Source organism: Astatotilapia calliptera, chromosome 23 (assembly GCF_964374335.1).
Source record: "Astatotilapia calliptera chromosome 23, fAstCal68.1, whole genome shotgun sequence".
Taxonomy (NCBI): Eukaryota; Metazoa; Chordata; class Actinopteri; order Cichliformes; family Cichlidae; genus Astatotilapia; species Astatotilapia calliptera.
The window spans coordinates 17,802,225-17,820,972 of NC_137443.1; the positions used below are offsets into that span (position 1 = coordinate 17,802,225).

Consider the following 18,748-nt stretch of genomic DNA (forward strand, 5'->3'; position numbering starts at 1 on the left):
GTGCACGTGCTCAGCGTCATATCCAGAGGTTGTCTTTTGAAAATAGATGTATAAATGCTGCCAGCATTGCTGCAGTGGCTGAAGGTGTGGAGGTTGAGCCTGTCAGTGCTCAGACCATACGCAGCACACTGCATCAAATGGCTGTTGTCCTAGAAGGAAGCCTCTTCTAAAGATAATGCACAAGAAAGCCCGCAAACAGTTTGCTGAAGACAAGCAGACTAAGGACATGGATTACCTGTGGTCTGATGAGACCAAGGCAAACTTATTTGGCTCAGTTGGTGTCAGGGGTTTGTGGAGGCAACCAGGTGAAGAGTACAAAGGTAAGTGTTTCTTGCCTACAGTCAAGCATGGTGTTTGGGATGACATTGTTTGGGGCTGCATGAGTGCTGCTGGCACTGGGGGGCTACAGTTAATTGAGGGAACCCTGAATGCCAACATGTACTGTGCCATACTTAAGTAAAGTAGAGCATGATCCCCCTCCCTTCAGAAACTGGGCCACTGGACAGTATTCCAACATGATAACAACCCCAACATTTTCACTTAAGGGTGTACTCACATTTGTTGCCAGCGGTTTAGATGTTAATGGCTGTATGAGTTATTTTAAGGGGACAGCAAATTTACACTGTTATACAAGCTGTACACCAACTGCTTCACATTGTATCAAAGTGTCATATCTTCTCTTAGAGTGTTAACTTGTTGACTCTTGGTGGCGCTGTCACTTGGTGTTCGCTTGCTCTGTGGTAGAGTATCACTTCCTCTTCCTGCTCAAACACAGTGGTGTTTCTGAGTAGCTTATCTGCTTAGCAATTTAATTTAAAACTTTTAAATACATTCTGTTTTCATAGTATAATCTTCACGTGCTTCATCTGAAGCACACTTTCTCTGTACTCACTACCTAATTTATAGCCAAAGTATTCACTCACTGTCTCTGTACTGTTTCGCTAGCTTAGCTTAGCTCGTAGCCGACTCGTTAGCACCATGGCTACTTCACCTGTCCCTCCTGCACTTTCCTGCTCATTGTGTCAGATGTTTAGCTACTCCTCGGCCTCCTTTGGCAGTAATGATACCTGTAACAAATGTAGCATATTTGCAGCTCTGGAGGCCAGGATTACTGAATTGGAGACTCTGCTTCGCACCCTTCATTCACCCGTAGCTAGCCAGGCCCCTGTAGCTGGTGCAGTTGAAGATAGCGTAGGCCCCGCTAGCTGTTCCCCGGCAGACCCCAAGCAGCTGGGGAAGGAGGACGGCTGGGTGATGGTGAGGAGGAAGCATAGTCCTAAAAAGAAGCCCCAGGTACACCATCAACCTGTTCATGTGTCGAACCATTTTTCCCCACTCGGTGACACACCCGCTGGGGGTCAAACTCTGGTAATTGGTGATTCTGTTCTCAGATATGTGAAGCTAGAGACACCGGCAACCATAGTCAATTGTCTTCCAGGGGCCAGAGCAGGCGACGTTGAGGGAAATTTAAAACGTAAATTCAGTAAAATCATAATTCATGTCGGCAGTAATGACACCCGGTTCCGCCAATCGGAGGTCACTAAAATCAATATTGAATTGGTGTGTAATTTTGCCAAAACAATGTCGGACTCTGTAGTTTTCTCTGGTCTCCCTCCCCAGTCAGACCAGGAGTGACATGTTTAGCCGCATGTTCTCCTTAAATTGCTGGCTGTCTGAGTGGTGTCCCAGAAACGATGTGGGCTTCATAGATAATTGGCAAACCTTCTGGAGGAAACCTGGTCTTGTTAGGAGAGACGGCATCCATCCCACTTTGGATGGAGCAGCTCTCATTTCTAGAAATATGGACAAATTTATTAAACCCCCCAAAATATGACTATCCAGAGTTGGGACCAGGAAGCAGAGTTGCAGTCTTACACGCCTCTCTGCAGCTTCTCTCCTCCTGCTGCCCCCCCAAAAACCCATCTCCATTGAGACTGTGTCAGCTCCCAAACAGACAAAAAACAACTAAAAACCAGCAACAAACAACTTAAACATAAAAAATCACAAAGAAAGAACAATACAGTATCCACATCTGAACCAAAGAGTAAAACAGTGAAATGTGGATTATTAAATATTAGGTCTCTCTCCTCCAAGTCTCTGTTAGTACATGACTTAATAATTGATCAACAAATCGATTTACTCTGCCTTACAGAAACCTGGTTGCAGCCGCATGATTATGTTAGTTTAAATGAATCAACACCCCCGAGTCATTCTAACTACCAGAAATCTCGAAGCACAGGCCGAGGGGGCGGTGTGGCAGCAATTTTTCACACCAGCCTATTAATTAACGAAAGACCAAGACAGACTTTTAATTAATTTGAAAGCCTGATGCTTAACCTTGTCCACCCCAGCTGTAAAACTCAGAAACCAGTCTTACTTGTTATCATCTATCGTCCACCTGGGCCTTACACAGACTTTCTGTCTGATTTCTCAGACTTTTTATCTGATTTAGTGCTCACCTCAGATAAAATAATTATTGTGGGTGATTTTAACATCCATGTAGATGCTAAAAGTGACAGCCTCAACATGGCATTTAGTCTGTTATTAGACTCAATTGGCTTCTCTCAAAATGTAAAAGAACCCACCCACCACTTTAATCACACTCTAGATCTTGTTTTAACATATGGCATAGAAACTGAACATTTAACAGTGTTTCCTGAAAACCCTCTCCTGTCTGATCATTTCCTGATAACATTTACATTTACAATAATTGATTACACAGCAGTGGCGAGTAGACTTTATCACAGTAGATGTCTTTCTGAAAGTGCTGTAACTAAGTTTAAGAATATAATCCACCCACTGTTATCATCTTCAATGGCCTGTACCAACATAGAGCAGAGCAGCTATCTGAACGCTACCCCAACAGAGGTCGATTATCTTGTTAATAATTTCACCTCCTCACTACGTATGACTCTGGATACTGTAGCTCCTGTGAAAACTAAGGTCTCAAATCAGAAGTACCTGACTCCGTGGTATAATTGTCAAACACGTAGCCTAAAGCAGATGACTCGTAAGCTGGAGAGGGAATGGCGTGTCACAAATTTAGAGGATCATCATTTAGCCTGGAGAAATAGTTTGCTGCTTTATAAGAAAGCCCTCCGCAAAGCCAGAACATCTTACTATTCATCACTGATTGAAGTAAATAAGAACAACCCCAGGTTTCTCTTCAGCACTGTAGCCAGGCTGACAAAAAGTCAGAGCTCTTTTGAGCCAACAATCCCTTTAACGTTAACTAGTAATGACTTCATGAACTTCTTCACAAATAAAATTCTTATCATTAGAGAAAAAATTACCAGTAATCATCCCACAGATGTAATATTATCTACAGCTACTCTTAGTACCATTGATGTTAAGTTAGACTCTTTTTCTCCAATTGATCTTTCTGAGTTAACTTCAATAATTACTTCCTCCAAACCATCAACGTGTCTTTTAGACCCCATTCCTACAAAACTGCTCAAAGAAGTCCTCCCATTAATTAATTCTTCTATCTTAAATATGATCTCTAATAATTGGCTATGTACCACAGGCCTTCAAGCTGGCTGTAGTTAAACCTTTACTCAAAAAGCCATCTCTAGACCCAGCAGTCTTAACTAATTTATAGGCTAATCTCCAACCTTCCTTTCATATCAAAAATCCTTGAAAGAGTAGTTGTCAAACAGCTAACAGATCATCTGCAGGGGAATGGCTTATTTGAATAATTTCAGTCAGGTTTCAGAGCTCATCACAGCACAGAAACAGCTTTAGTGAAGGTTACAAATGATCTTCTTATGGCCTCTGACAGTGGACTCATCTCTGTGCTTGTCCTGCTAGACCTTAGTGCAGCGTTCGATACTGTCGACCATAATATCCTATTAGAGCGATTAGAACATGCTGTAGGTATTACAGGTACTGCACTGCAGTGGTTTGTATCATATCTATCTAATAGACTCCAATGTGTACATGTAAATGGAGAGTCCTCTTCACACACTAAGGTCAATTATGATGTTCCACAGGGTTCGGTGCTAGGACCAATTCTGTTTACATTATACATGCTTCCCCTAGGCAGTATCATTAGAAGACATAACTTAAATTTTTACAGCAATGCAGATGACACGCAGCTAGGGCTGCCACAAACGATTATTTTGATAGTCGACTAGTCACCGATTATTTTTGCGATTAGTCGACTAATCAGAGCATGCATCCATTGGACGTAAAACGTACAGCTTATTGCACCAGCAGCATCTGCTCTTATATAACTATCATTAGCTTACAGCTTTAAGTGTTTAAGGTATGTGCTAACTAAAAATAAAGGCAAGATGATAGTTTATTAAATTTTAATGAAATTTATAGATTGTTTCGGTGAAGTTTAACTCCTTGCTATCTAAACTATAACGGGACACTGGAATATATTCTCGAGCATCTCACACTTCTGATAATCAGTTGTCTGCTTGACGTTTATTCAGCTGTGTTAAAAACTATAACTTTAATCTCAGCCAAACCGATTTACTCAGGAATAAATAAAATACTAAAAAAGAGCCAAACAATAACATTTTAAAGTTATCTAAGTGACTTGTATATGTTTAACCTGAATAGCGAAAGACGGCGGTGGGTTTGAAAACGATTTGACTGGAGTCCGGGGTTCTCACCGGCTTTAGTGAGCTTTGCCCCCGGCTAGCTATCGAGCTAGTGGGTAACAGACGTCTCCGAAAACGTCGGAGCGCTTTTGAAAATATGTGGTGTCTTGATAAACTGAGCAGATATTTGAGGTTTACACAGCTACATTCTCGCCTAAAAATATGTTAAACGTTTATTTTGTGACCCAGAAAGAATAATAAGAGTAATACTAAAACTAACTAGCTGCTGCCATTGTTGGAAACTGAGCTGGGCTGCGCTTTGAATTCTGGGACAGAGCTACTTCTTCTTCGGGGTTTAACGTCAGCTGGCATCCTTGTACATGCAGTGCTGCCATCTTCTGTTTCAGTCCGTTATTACACTCTTAAATCCCACTACTCATTCCTGCGTCTTTTGGGATCTTACAAAGCTTCAAACGACGCGTCGACTATTAAATCAGTCGTCGACGATTTTGATAGTCAACGTAATCGTGACTAGTCGACTAATCGTGGCAGCCCTACACGCAGCTCTATCTATCTGTGAAGCCAGGTAATACACACCAATTAGTTAAATTGTAGGAATGTCTTAAAGACATAAAGACCTGGATGGCCGCTAACTTTCTGCTTCTTAATTCAGATAAAACTGAGGTTATTGTACTTGGCCCTGAAAATCTTAGAAATATGGTATCTAACCAGATTCTTACTGTGGATGGCATTACCTTGGCCTCATGTAACGCTGTGAGGAATCTTGGAGTCATTTTTGACCAGGACATGTCCTTCAACGCACATATTAAACAAATATCTAAGACTGCTTTCTTCCATTTGCGCAACACCTTTAAAGTTAGAAATATCCTGTCTCAGAGTGACGCTGAAAAACTAGTTCATGCATTTATTACTTCCAGGCTGGACTACTTTAATTCATTATTATCAGGATGTCCTAAAAACTCCCTGAAAAGCCTTCAGCTAATCCAAAATGCTGCAGCAAGAGTCCTGACAGGGACTAGAAAGAGAGAGCATATTTCTCCTGTTTTGGCTTCCCTTCATTGGCTTCCTGTTAAATCCAGAATTGAATTCAAAATCCTGCTCCTCACATACAAGGTCTTAAATAATCAGGCCCCATCTTATCTTAATGACCTTGTAGTACCATATCACCCTATTAGAGCACTTCGCTCTCGCACTGCAGGCTTACTTGTTGTTCCTAGAGTATTTAAAAGTAGAATGGGAGGCAGAGCCTTCAGTTTTCAGGCCCCTCTTCTATGGAACCAGCTTCCAGTTTGGATTCGGGAGACAGACACTATCTCTACTTTCAAGATTAGACTTAAAACTTTCCTTTTTGCTAAAGCATATAGTTAGGGCTTGACCAGGTGACCCTGAATCCTCCCTTAGTTATGCTGCAATAGACGTAGGCTGCCGGGGATTCCCATGATGATTGAGTTTTTCCTTTCCAGTCACCTTTCTCACTCAGTATGTGTTAATAGACCTCTCTGCATTGAATCATATCTGTTATTAACCTCTGTCTGTCTTCCACAGTGTGTCTTTCATCCTGTTTTCCTTCTCTCACCCCAACCGGTCGCAGCAGATGGCTGCCCCTCCCTGAGCCTGGTTCTGCCGAAGGTTTCTTCCTGTTAAAAGGGAGTTTTTCCTTCCCACTGTCGCCAAAGTGCTTGCTTATATAATTGTTGGGTTTTTCTCTGTACCTATGAAGCGCCTTGAGGCGACTTTTGTTGTGATTTGACGCTATATAAATAAAATTGAATTGAATTGTCCCATGTAAAGATATAACAAAATATTTACAAAAATTTGAGGGGTGTACTCACTTTTGTGTGTATGTAGGAACAGCTACGATACAACTAGGATCCTCAAGCTCCCAGGCCTCTGGTAGACAACCCAAATCGCCACCAAAAATTGTAGTGGCCCCTTTTCTCTGTCTTCAGGTAATTCTGATAATTCTGATGAAAGTCTCCAGTGTTCTCAGCCTCACATGTCATCAAGCAGAGTATCAGATAGGAAATGAATGCTGTCCAAAGTGTCTTGCAGGTAAAACCATCTGAATGATGAATGCATGTGTTTTCTAAGCACGCAACTTAGACACAATAAAAAAAAGCAAGCTTGAAATGAATTTGTTGCTTTTGATTTCATCAGGGAGTCGAGTGAAAATGCACTGTAATGAGTATAGAAGTACGTCATGTCTGCCATGCATGGATGGAACCTTCACTGATCAACCTAATGGCCTGGAGCGATGTATTCCCTGTACAAACTGTGACTCAGGTAGATTAATTTCACTGGGCTTAACTATGTTTTATGTTATAGTAGTTTAAAATCAAATTAAAACATTAAGGGAGGTCTTTCTCCATGATTTCTTTAATTTAAGATGATCATGTTTTCACATTTCGTAAAGACGACATAATGACCAAATTTATTTTCAGCAAAAAAACAATAAACTCTGAGCTCCAGTGTCTCTTCACAAACACATGAAACATGTTGAGTATGTTCTTTTTATGTTGGTAGCTCTTGGTCTGAGGGTAAACAAGCAGTGTACAACAACATCAGATACAGTCTGTGAACCACTGGAGGGATTCCACTGTGTTTCTTTTGTAAGACTCAGCTGTGACATAGCGCAGAAACACAAACGCTGTAAACCAGGACAGTACATCAGTCAGAAAGGTAGGTTTGTGTTTTATAGAATATTGTTATTATCATTGTAACGCAGAATTTGTACAGCAAAATTAAGTCTAAAGTCAACAGTGCAAACATCAGTCGCCATATAAAAACATCACCACTGGGGTAAGTGCTATTGGGCAGTAGTGACTGAGTCTGGTACAGACTGGTTTCTCAGACAGAGGATATAGAGACTGGTTGAAAATCCCAGCTGGTCTGTGCAGTCCTTCAGCACAGGTCCAGGACCACCATTGGGTCCTGCAGATTTTCTCCCATTTATTTATAACTTAACTGTTGTTACGGTCCAGATGACCCTCGATCCTTCTCCTGTAGCCCACCTTAGATGAGACCTTTCTTCAGGTTGACTTGGACCATGCTGAGGAGACCTGTATTATCAGACCTGAAGATGGTGTCCTTTCTTTCAGGAGGTGCAGGATCTCCCTGTTTTAATGTGGGAGCAGCTGATGGAGCAGCTGTTGGTGGAGCTGTGTGTGTTTTAATTGTAATTACTGGAGGAGGGGGATTATTATTATGGCACTTAAAAAAGAGGGCTCCGTCTACCAGGTGAGGATGACAGAACAATGGAAATGTTTAATTTACTGCATCATCATGTTTTCTGACACTGATATAATTTTCACTGCTTTGGTTACAGACCACCAATCAAAGAACAAGGTATGTTTGTGTCTCTTTCTCCATGTTCACTGCATCACATTGATTTATATAATAAGGTTTTTTTTGTTTTTAAATTTCATTAAAAAAGGCACAGATGGGGAGCGTTTAGCGATGGCATCATCAGAAGGTAGGACAGTGAGCTGTTCACTGACTGAGCTGCACTGATGTCTCTACAGATGTACCAGAGTGTGTTTATTAAACAGAAGCCTTTTCATGTGTCTCCCACAAATGTGCAGGTGATAAAAGAGCAAATGCAGACCATAATGAAGGAATCCCTCTGTGAGCCATCTACTTCTTTCTGTGCTGTTTCATGTGTTGTGGAGAAAAAAGTGATCAGGCTACCTCATAAAACACTGTAGCAGACTTGCATCACATCCTCCCTCCACCACCAGTCCACCAATACTATGATGATCTTTTATGGGGCCATCTTAAAAGATATAAAACACATAAACAATTACAAGAACTTATGTACTGGTCTGAAATGAGTCTGAATGTGTACAACGCAGTTGTACAAACTGTAGAGATTACCTGGAAAGCTCCAACAAACTTTGTTCAGCAGGCCTGCAGAAGTCCTAGGAGAAAACCTCATGGGACCCCTTACCTACAGTGTCGGTGGAAACCTGTATTTAATAGTCTTAACAGGCTGGAGGGGACTGTTATCGCTTTATAAAGTGTCAGCAGAAACCAAAGCTCACATCCTAACCAGAGAAATACTCCCCTGCTGGGTTATACCAGCTTACATCCTCTTAGACCGGGACCAACTGTTCAAATCCTCGGAGTCTAAAGAATCCTGCAGACTGTGGAATCTTCAGCAGAATCCTCCATGTCATCCTGAAACCAAACTGACTGAAAGGTAAGTAAATATGTGATTTCCACGTGTGTGATGTGAGCAGGAGGTGAAGCTGCTGTTGTACAAGATATGAAGTTTAGATGTTGTTGTTCCACTCTGTGTGTTTCTGTATTGTTGATATTTAATGTTTTACTTTCTAAAGTCAGACAGCAAATAAAATGACAGTTACAGTTCAGTATGCAGTGATTTCACACACAGGATGAGTGTTTGTGTTGTGAGTCAGTAACAGTCTAAAAACAGTGTTCAGCTGCTCTGATGGAAGATGGCTATAAAATGGACTTTCATTATATACGGGACACACATGGACAAGATGGAGTCCATCAGTATTGTGTGGTTGTGTTTATGCAGCTCACATCAAATTATTACTAAATGTTTCCTTCTTATTGTTCCAGTGTTGTTCCTCTGGGGTCAGATCTTCATGAAGCAGTCAGGTTCTTTGTGAGTCTATTCTGTGCAGCAGCAGAGAGAGAGAGCAGCAGACAGGAGAGACGATACTGGAGCTGTTATCATCAGTGTGCACATATCAAACATTCCCTGTTTATGAGATATACATGGGAGATTATTATAGGAAATATCAGTGACTTCCTGCTGGATCTGTACTCTGATGTGAAGGACTGTGAAACTAGAACAGGCTTGAGTGTCCTTCCATCATTACAGTCAGTTTTACAATCAGTTCCTGCAGTCTGGTTCATAAAGCTCTCAGAGAGAAAGACCTCCATCCTCCTGGAAGTGCTGAAACTCCAACCAGAGAAGAAACAAGTGGAGCTGAAACTTTGCATGATATATGGAAGAAAAACACAAAACTGGATCTGCTGATAGCTTCATCATTCCCTGCAGTTCAGATCCTGCACTTCTTACAGTGACACCTTTACCTAAAAACACTCAATAATAACAAAATGTTTTTTATGCTTCTTATTAAAACCTGACTTGATTACAAAGACTTGATCAGGTCTGAACCTTTCCCCTTAACCAGCAGCAGCAGTGCTGTGATTTCTGAGAAATATAAAAACTGTTGCAATTGTAAAACTTTACTACTTTACTTCTGTCAGTCTGTCCCAGGGCAGCTGTGGCTACAACTGTAGCTTGCCTCCACCAGTGTGTGAATGTGTGTGTGTGAATGGGTGGATGACTGGGTGTGTAAAGCGCTTTGGGGTCCCTAGGCGGGACTAGTAAAAGCGCTATACAAATACAGGCCATTTACCATTTACTTAACAACTTTGTGACTTGTAAATGTTTAGGTTTAATAAATAATTGTGTATCTCCTCCTGTATTACTGATCACTATATACGTATACAGTATACATATATACTGCTTGCCTCCTCCCAGACTGAGACGTGACTTCCTGGAAAAAATTGCTGAACTTTTCTCCAAAATGACAACATTTGACTGCATTTAGGTGATTTTAACACTCACACTGACAGTAGCAGCTCTGACAGCGGACAATTCACCACTTTATTAACATGTTTTAATTTTAAGCAGCATGTGACAGAACCCAGCCAAACAACAGGTCACAGCCTCGATCTGATTGTTTCCAGAGGCCTCAGTGTCCCACTTACAAATGTTTTACATGTCTCGCATCATTATTTCATATTTTCAGAAATGTTCTTCTTCTGTCAAAACAAATACAAACAGATTTATCAGTAAGAGTCATGTCAGTGCCAGCACAGCTAACACATTCACCTGTGAGTGTTCAGGTTTCATTAGCATTATTGTCTTTATGATGAAATGATGGGCAACCGCTCTAATACAAGTTCTCTAATTATATTGTTATTATTTCCTATTTATTGTTGATATGTCAACATATTAATGTATGTAGAACAACAAAAGCAGCCTGGATGTGATTTATGAATAACTGATTTCTTGTTTTGTTTCTGACCAATGCGCTGTTTTTGCTTTTGTTGCATGAACAAACTGGTTATGTGTTAGGTTAGTGTGAGCTTTGACTTCACTTCCATCCTGCGTGTGCTTTGGATGTATCTGAGCTGACCAGGTCCAAGGTCCAATCTTGCATGTCAGGACAGAAAGGATTCATTTACATACTTGGGTTTATTGAACAGTCACAGTTTGTGAAAGTGTTTCTCTCCTCAGTGTGGAGCAGACACAGTGGACAGGAATGCATCCAGCTGTGTTTCCTGCATCCTCCAGTCTGGATTGTCCTGCAGTCACAGTGAAGGTGTTCAATCCACAGTCTGCAGCACAGAACTGAATGAAGCACAAGCTTGAAGAAATTCAATGAAGAGTTTATGTTTATAATGCTGTGAGTGTGAATGCTTGTCTGTCTGTGTGAGTTAACCCTGTAACAGACTGCCAACCTGTCCACGTGTTACTCCACAGAGTAACTCTGGTGGACAGAGCAGAGTGGATGGGTTAGTCTGTTTTTCATCTTGTCGTGATCAAAACGATGTACCATTAAACATGAATGTGTTTACTGTGTATACTCTGTACAGTAGAGCAGAGGCCTGGCAAAGACTCCTGGTGATGTCTGAAATATGAAGAAGGGGAGGGACGTCAAGCTTTACTTATAACTATATTTTAAAACGGTTCACAGTTTCCCTGCTGATCAGGACCTCCTCCATGCTCACTCATACTATTCCAGTGTTATTAAGTGATAGTTCAGCTGGTGACTGATGCTTGTTGTGCACTATCTGGATAGATTTTATTTACAATGGCTACGCCCACCAAAGGGCATTTTATGTCAATTAACAGAAACCTCGTATATAAAACTGCTCTGGAACAAGGTGGGAGCTCGGCACAGCGTTCACATCCCCAAAAAAGAGTGTTCAGCAATGAACAGTCCCTATTCACCGTTTCAGTTTAACTCCCGGGCCGGGGATTCTGGGAAGATGGCGGAGTGAGCGGTTAAACTTGAGTGGGCTCCGAGGCTTTTCCTGAAAAGAACCTCCTTTATGTCTTGACCGCAATCAAGTAAACTGGAATTAGAAGCAGACTAGTTATACTTCATCTCTAAAACTCAAAAACGTCCTCCCTGTGTTTCTCTCCGTCATTCTCGGCCACCTTCTCCGAAGCGGCGAAATGGCTAACATTAACAAAGATCATGGCTACCACCTAGCGGCTCTTCAACAGGCGTGCGACGAAGAAGATATTGAATGGATGGAACAGCAGCACGACTTATCACAAGACAGACCGCAAGCTGATCGTCACCACACACCAGTTAAAAGTCCAAATCCTAAAAAAATGAAGGCTAACGAATCGCAGACGCAAAACGAAGTTTCAAATACAGTTCTCCTCAATGCTATCCAAAAACTGGTATGTAAATTCGACACCCAAAGTGAACTTTTAAAGAATTATGAATTCCAGCTGCAAGAAAACACCGACGCTGTAAGAAAAGTAAAGGAGTCCGTGGATGCTAATACGGAAGCTGTTAGATCTGTGGTGGAAGATGTGAAACGTATTAAAACGCAGATGGCGACGCTGAAAAAAGAGAACGAGGCTCTTCGTGAAATTTGTCTGGAGCATGCTAGATACAAACGGAGATGGTCTTTGCTGCTAACTGGCGTTCCTGAGAAGGAGGGGGAGAACACGAGAGAAGAAATAATCAGAATTCTGACCAAGATAATTCCTGCGAACGCTGAGCAGCTGTACAACACAGTGGATACAGTGCACCGGCTGGGTCAGAAGGGACGAGTTGGTGACAAACCCAGGCTGATTGTCATACAGTTTGCCATGAGAACTGTTCGAGACTTAGTGTGGAAGATGTCCAAGGAGGCGAAGTTCTGCAAGGAGATGAAGATTCGGTTTAGAGAGGACTTTTGTAAGGAAGACAGAGAAGCCCGCAAACGTCTGTGGCCGAGGGTGGAGGAGGCAAGGAGCAGAGGGCTCAAAGCTTTCCTGAAGGACGGATATGCTGTCATCGATGGTCGTCAAATCAAAGAATGAAAGAACTTTATAACGACCTAGATAAGAAGGTATAACTGTTCAACTAAATTTAAGCCGGTAACTTGCTCAATGGTCCCTGACTTTGACTGGGTTTATTAGTTAATAGGAGGTAAAATGTTCCATTGCCCTACTCTAGTTATTACAGCACTTTCAAGCTATATTCAATGGTTCTTTCAATATTTTCTTTAAATGTTCGAGGTTTAAGAAGTAACATAAAGCGTAAAGCGATTTTTCTTTTTTGTAAGGAACAGCCTAACACGAATTGTTTTTTATTTCAAGAGACACACAGTAGTAAAGATGATCATATATTTTGGAGAAAGCAGTGGGGAAGCGGTGATATTTATTTATCTCATGGTACTTCTCATTCAGCAGGAGTGGCTATTTTTCTACATCGTTTTAATGGAAGAGTTATTGATCATAAAGGTGATGAGGAAGGTCATTGGTTAATGGTTAACATAGAGTTGGATGATACTAAGTACATTTTAGTAAATGTTTATGGGTTCAACAATAGAGCTAAAAACCGGAAATTAATTTCTGATTTGAAAAAAATGATAGAAGAATGGAAGATCATTTATTCAACTGAAAAAGTCGTTGTTGCAGGTGACTTTAATATGGTACCAGATGAAAAACTGGATAGATTTCCAACTAAATATAACTCTTCTCATTTTAACCAAATATTAATGGATTTCTCCTGCACCCTCAACCTAATTGATATCTGGCGTAACTTAAACCCGGAAAATCTGCAATACACCTGGAGTAATTCTGAGCGCTCTCAATGCTCAAAACTGGATTATTGCTTAATAACTGGTAGTCTCTTCCCCCTATCATCCAACTGTAAGATTCTTCACTCCCCTGTTACTGACCATTGTGCCATAACACTTTCAATCTCCCCGGATAATAGATTATCAGAACCGAAGAATTCTCACTGAAACTTTAACAGTAACCTCTTAAGAAGCTCATCTTTTTGTATAAAAATTAATAGGAGAGGTAAAAGCAATAGAGGATTTTTCTTCTACTAGTAAATGGGAATGGTTGAAGTTTAATGTCGGAAAAATTGCCAGTGAAGAAGGAAAATTAATGGCTAATAAAAGGAGACAGAAACAGGCTGAAATCACTGCACAAATAAGTTCATTGTGCAATTTATCACATCTGACAGAGGAAAACTATAGAACTAAACCAGTTGCAGTACAAACTAGATGAACTTTATATAGACAAAGCAAAAGGTGCTTTCATTCGTTCAAGGGCTAAATGGATTGAGGAGGGGGAAAAGAATTCTTCTTATTTCTTTAACCTGGAGAAAACTAGACAAACAAAAAAAAACTATAATGAAGTTACAAATTAATAATACCCTGACTGAAGACCAACAGACTATAAACAACTATATTACAGAGTTCTATTCAGCCCTCTACACTACAAATTATTCCAGTTTGGAGACTAATTCTTTTTTTAGCTCTATCCATGAAAAAATTCCTCAAATTGACACACACTTTAAAAATCTCAATGAGTCTGAAATCACTTTAACTGAATTGGATGCTGCTGTTTCCCAAATGGCAAGTGGTAAATCACCAGGTCCCGACGGAATCACGATTGAATTTTACAGATATTTCTGGAGTGACATTAAAGATCTATTACTAGAGGTATTTAATGAATGTATAAATGATCAGATGCTATCTCCAACTATGAAACGAGGAATAATTTCTTTACTTCCTAAACCAAACAAGGACCCTATCCTTTTAGATAACTGGAGACCTATCACACTTCTTTGCTGTGATTACAAATTATTAGCTCATGTCTATGCCAACAGATTAAAAACAGGAATAACTCAAATAATATATGAGATACAGTCAGCCTTTATAAAAGGACGTCATATCCATCATCATACCCGTTTAGTATTAGATATGTTGGATTACAATCATTTAATTCCTCATTATTCGCCTTATTTTATTTCTTGATTTCTTTAAAGCTTTTGATTCTTTGGAGCATAATTTTTTATTTAGAGCTCTGGAGGCTGTGGGTTTTGGTCCCAGATTTGTTAGTGGTAAATGGCCTGTATTTATATAGCGCTTTACTAGTCCCTAGGGACCCCAAAGCGCTTTACATATCCAGTCATCCACCCATTCACACACTGGTGATGGCAAGCTACATTGTAGCCACAGCCACCCTGGGGCGCACTGACAGAGGCGAGGCTGCCGGACACTGGCGCCACCGGGCCCTCTGACCACCACCAGTAGGCAACGGGTGAAGTGTCTTGCCCAAGGACACAACGACCGAGACTGTCCAAGCCGGGGCTCGAACCGGCAACCTTCCGATTACAAGGCGAACTCCCAACTCTTGAGCCACGATCGCCCCTGTGTAGTGAAAATGTTGTACAGAGATATAACAAGTAGTATTGCACTCAATCAAGGGTTTTCTAATAGTTTTAAAATTAATCGTGGCATTCGGCAGGGATGCCCTAGCCCGTTATTGTTTATTGTTGCAGCAGAAATGCTTGCCATTTATATCAAACTCTCTTCAGATCTGGAAGGCATAAACATTCTTGATAAAGAATTCAGAATTAGTCAATTTGCTGATGACACTGCCTTATTTCTAAGGAATGTAAATATGGTCTCTACTGCAATTAATAAAATCATTTCATTCTCAAAAGCATCCGGCTTAACACTAAACCTTAAAAAATGTGAAATCTTAGCTGTACACAGCTGTAATCAAAATACTATTAACAATATTCCAGTAAAAGAGGAAGTAAAATACCTTGGTTTAATAATCAGTAAAAATACTAATGATCGAGAGAATAATAACATAACTCCTAGATTAAATGTAGTTAAAAAAATATTTAATCATTGGTTAACACGTGATTTATCCATATTAGGTTGTATCTTACTGTCTAAAGCAGAAGGACTTTCAAGACTCATATACCCCTGTTATTCAATTTTTACATCTCCTAAAATGATTAAACTGTCCAATTCTATTATATTCAGCTTTATCTGGAAGAATAAAACACATTATATACGCAAATCACAATTAGTTAAAGACTATGAAAATGGGGGCTTGAAAGCTTTAGACTGAATCCATTATTGCTGCATTCAGGCTCAGATGGATAAAAGACTGCATTTCCTATCCTCAATCTATGTGGTACCATATTCCAAACAAACTCCTTAATAAGGTCGGGGGGTTAGATTTTTTGCTCAGATGTGAATATGAAATGTCTAAGATTCCTCTTAAGTTGTCTAGTTTCTATAAGCAAGCTTTGAATTTTGGGAAACTAATTTTCACCCACAATTTTTCACCTCACAATTCTGTGTTGTGGAATAATAGGGTTATAGTCATCAATAAGAAGTCCTTATTTAAATCAGACTGGTATGATAACGGTGTATGTTTTGTTGTTGATCTGCTTGATAAAAATGGAAACTTGCTATCTTATGAAGAATTTATTGATAAGTATAAATTAGAGATTTCATTTAATAATTATAATAAGGTTTGTAAAGCGATACCCACACCGTTGTTAAATCTTATCGTAAATACTTTAAAGTATTCATTAATAAGAACATGCTTACCTTCACTGACGATAGGTAATACCTCAATAAAGGACAAACAGTTTAATAATAAGTTCATCTCTAATACCTTTAAGCAAATAGTATTCTGCAACTACAATGTCAATGTCAGACATGACCTTGATAGCATGTTGAAAGAAAAGTCATTTTCTTTTTACCTAAAATACCCACTTGCGCCTAAAATGAAAGAAACACACTTCAGAATCATATCCGGCATTTATCCAGTTGGAGAATTCCTGCATAAAAGGTTTAATTTTGAGGCCGACTCTTGTGCTTTCTGTTCTTCTGATCCAGAAACACTAGAGCATCTATTTTTCACTTGTCAGTATGTTAATGCTTTTTGGTTTGAAATACACTGTTGGGTTTCACTCAGAATTTCCAATGTACCTGCCTTCACATCTAAGGATATTCTTTACTTTATGGACAATCTGGATTCTGAAATCTCAGATGTTGTCAATTTTGTAATAGTGCTATGTAAGTTTTTTATTCATTTATGTAAGTGGAAGAATGCCTCTCCTATGTTTACCGTCTTCTTGAATTACTTTTGTCAATATTTTAAGTCACTTAAGCTTATTTCAAATATGAACAAAAAAACTGCTGTACTATACTGTAAAATCACAAAATACTTGCTATTCTAATTTTCCTGCCTGTGTCAAAAGGTCTATGTTCCTTATTACTTTACCCTAGAAACTTTTATTTTCTCCTTTTAAAGTTATGATGACTTGCGTCACCATCTTTATAATGTAAATTGTTACAATTCTGGTCTGTTTCCTTGACTTGTTTTGTATATGAAAATTTGTTTCAATAAAAAAAAAAAGAAAAAAAAAAGTTTAACTCCCGGGCCGCCCCACAAATCAACCAATCAACATTCAGCAATTGCTTCCGGTACAATGGGAAGTCTGTGGGGGTGTCGCTACCCGATCCGTACCGGAAACCCGATCGGTACCCCGCATGCGCAAATCTTACGTCACTTCCTCTCTTTGCCAACATTTTTTTTTTTTAATATTAAACTTTATTAAGAAACAGTATACAGAACATGTATACAATCAGAACAAAATTAACATATGCCAGGGGGTGCAATACAAAGAATACCAAACATTCAAATAATTTGTAATTACTACAAATAGCAATAGTTTTCATAGCCTTTTTGTTAAGTGATCCACTAATCAATTTTATGTAACATAAAACATCATTATAGTAATGTTTAAAATTAGTTTTTTTGTTACTGTATTTGCATTTGTGAAAATAAAATTTAGCTAAGATAACTAACAAGTTTATTATAAAGTAAACATCTTTTTTTTGCCTTCGAAAGAAACAAAATACAACATTTTCCCATTTCACAGTAAAGTCTTTATAGAGATGTCCAGCAATGAATCTACTGAAGTCTTTCCAAAATGTTCTAGCGTATGAACAGATCCAGAAGAGGTGTTGCACAGTCTCAGGATGGCTTCCACAAAATCCACAGTTCACATTTATGTCCCTTTTGAACTTTGTCATGTAATGATTAGCAGGATAAAATTTATGCAGTATTTTAAATGAGACTTCCTTCACTTTATTCGTTACCAGATACTTGTTAGGAATTGTCCATACTCTTTTCCAGTTAATGTCACTGACAAAGACATTCCAATAAGAGACCACATGTGGGATAGTTAGAGATTCTGTCTGGAACAAAGCACGGATATTCTTATTACTTTTACTGTAGTTTGTTGGACAGATTCTTCCTATGTGTGAATCTAAAGGGTTGGGGAGAGAAACAGATGATATGCAAGATTGAATACCTTTAAAAAGCATTATAATACCCGTAGATATTGCATCAAATAATATGGCATATTCTTTGGGTGTGGCTGGAAATTTATAGGTGTTTAAGAATTCTGAATAGGACATAAGCTGCCCATTAGGATTAAACAGCTGATTCACTAAAACAATCAGTTTCGCAACCCACCTAGAAAAAAATAATGATCTATTTTTATACACTATGTTCCTATTATTCCAAATTGAATACGTATGGGGTGTAAAGTTGATGAAAGATTTTTATTTTTGTGATTATGCTTAGTTGTAGCTTCATTTAAAGGAAGAAGAGGTTGTGAATGGGAACCAACACAGGAAGAGAGATTGAAGCCATATGTGTAGAGGAATGCGGTGACATACGATACTACCTCCTGTTTTAAACAGACAAGCTGGCGCTCTCCCTCTCTTTCTCTCCTTTTATGGGAATGTCTGAATTTCTATACATGCAAAGTTACCTCCTTTTTCAGCAGATAAGCGAAAGGTTTTCTCCTTTTAAGGAAAACTTAACAGTTCCATACATGCCACTCCTACTGCTGTGGAAACTTGCTTGAAGTATAAATAAACGAAGTTCTGAATGCCCTGGGCGGTTTTTCTGTGTCACATTTGTTGAGCAGTGACCGCCCATGTGCATGTAAAAAATAGATATCTGAGTTGTAAGTTTCTTTGCCTTTCTAACAACTTTCTCTTCACAAAAGTTGTGTTTATATATAAGGGACCAAGCTAATAGAACTTGTTTGTGAAACATC

At 39.4% G+C, this 18,748-nt stretch overlaps 1 protein-coding gene across 6 annotated transcripts in view; it reads left to right on the plus strand.

The window, feature by feature from the left end:
• Positions 1–18,748, plus strand: part of LOC113015769 (tumor necrosis factor receptor superfamily member 14-like) — a 103,326-nt gene that overhangs the window by 47,601 nt on the left and 36,977 nt on the right. For 5 of the 6 annotated variants that reach the window (XR_013905439.1, XR_013905440.1, XM_080297659.1 and 2 more), the window contains exons 5-7: positions 6,524–6,626; positions 6,732–6,857; positions 7,098–7,253. Coding sequence is in view for 3 of the 6 variants with exons in the window: in XM_080297659.1 (XP_080153785.1) it covers positions 6,524–6,626; positions 6,732–6,857; positions 7,098–7,253 (385 nt within the window). In the remaining 3 variants the exon portion in view is untranslated. Of the gene's footprint in view, positions 1–6,523; positions 6,627–6,731; positions 6,858–7,097; positions 7,254–7,672; positions 7,812–7,899; positions 7,920–8,007; positions 8,047–8,155; positions 8,773–9,161; positions 11,203–18,748 lie in introns of those variants that run through there. The other variant, XR_013905441.1, reaches the window with a different exon arrangement.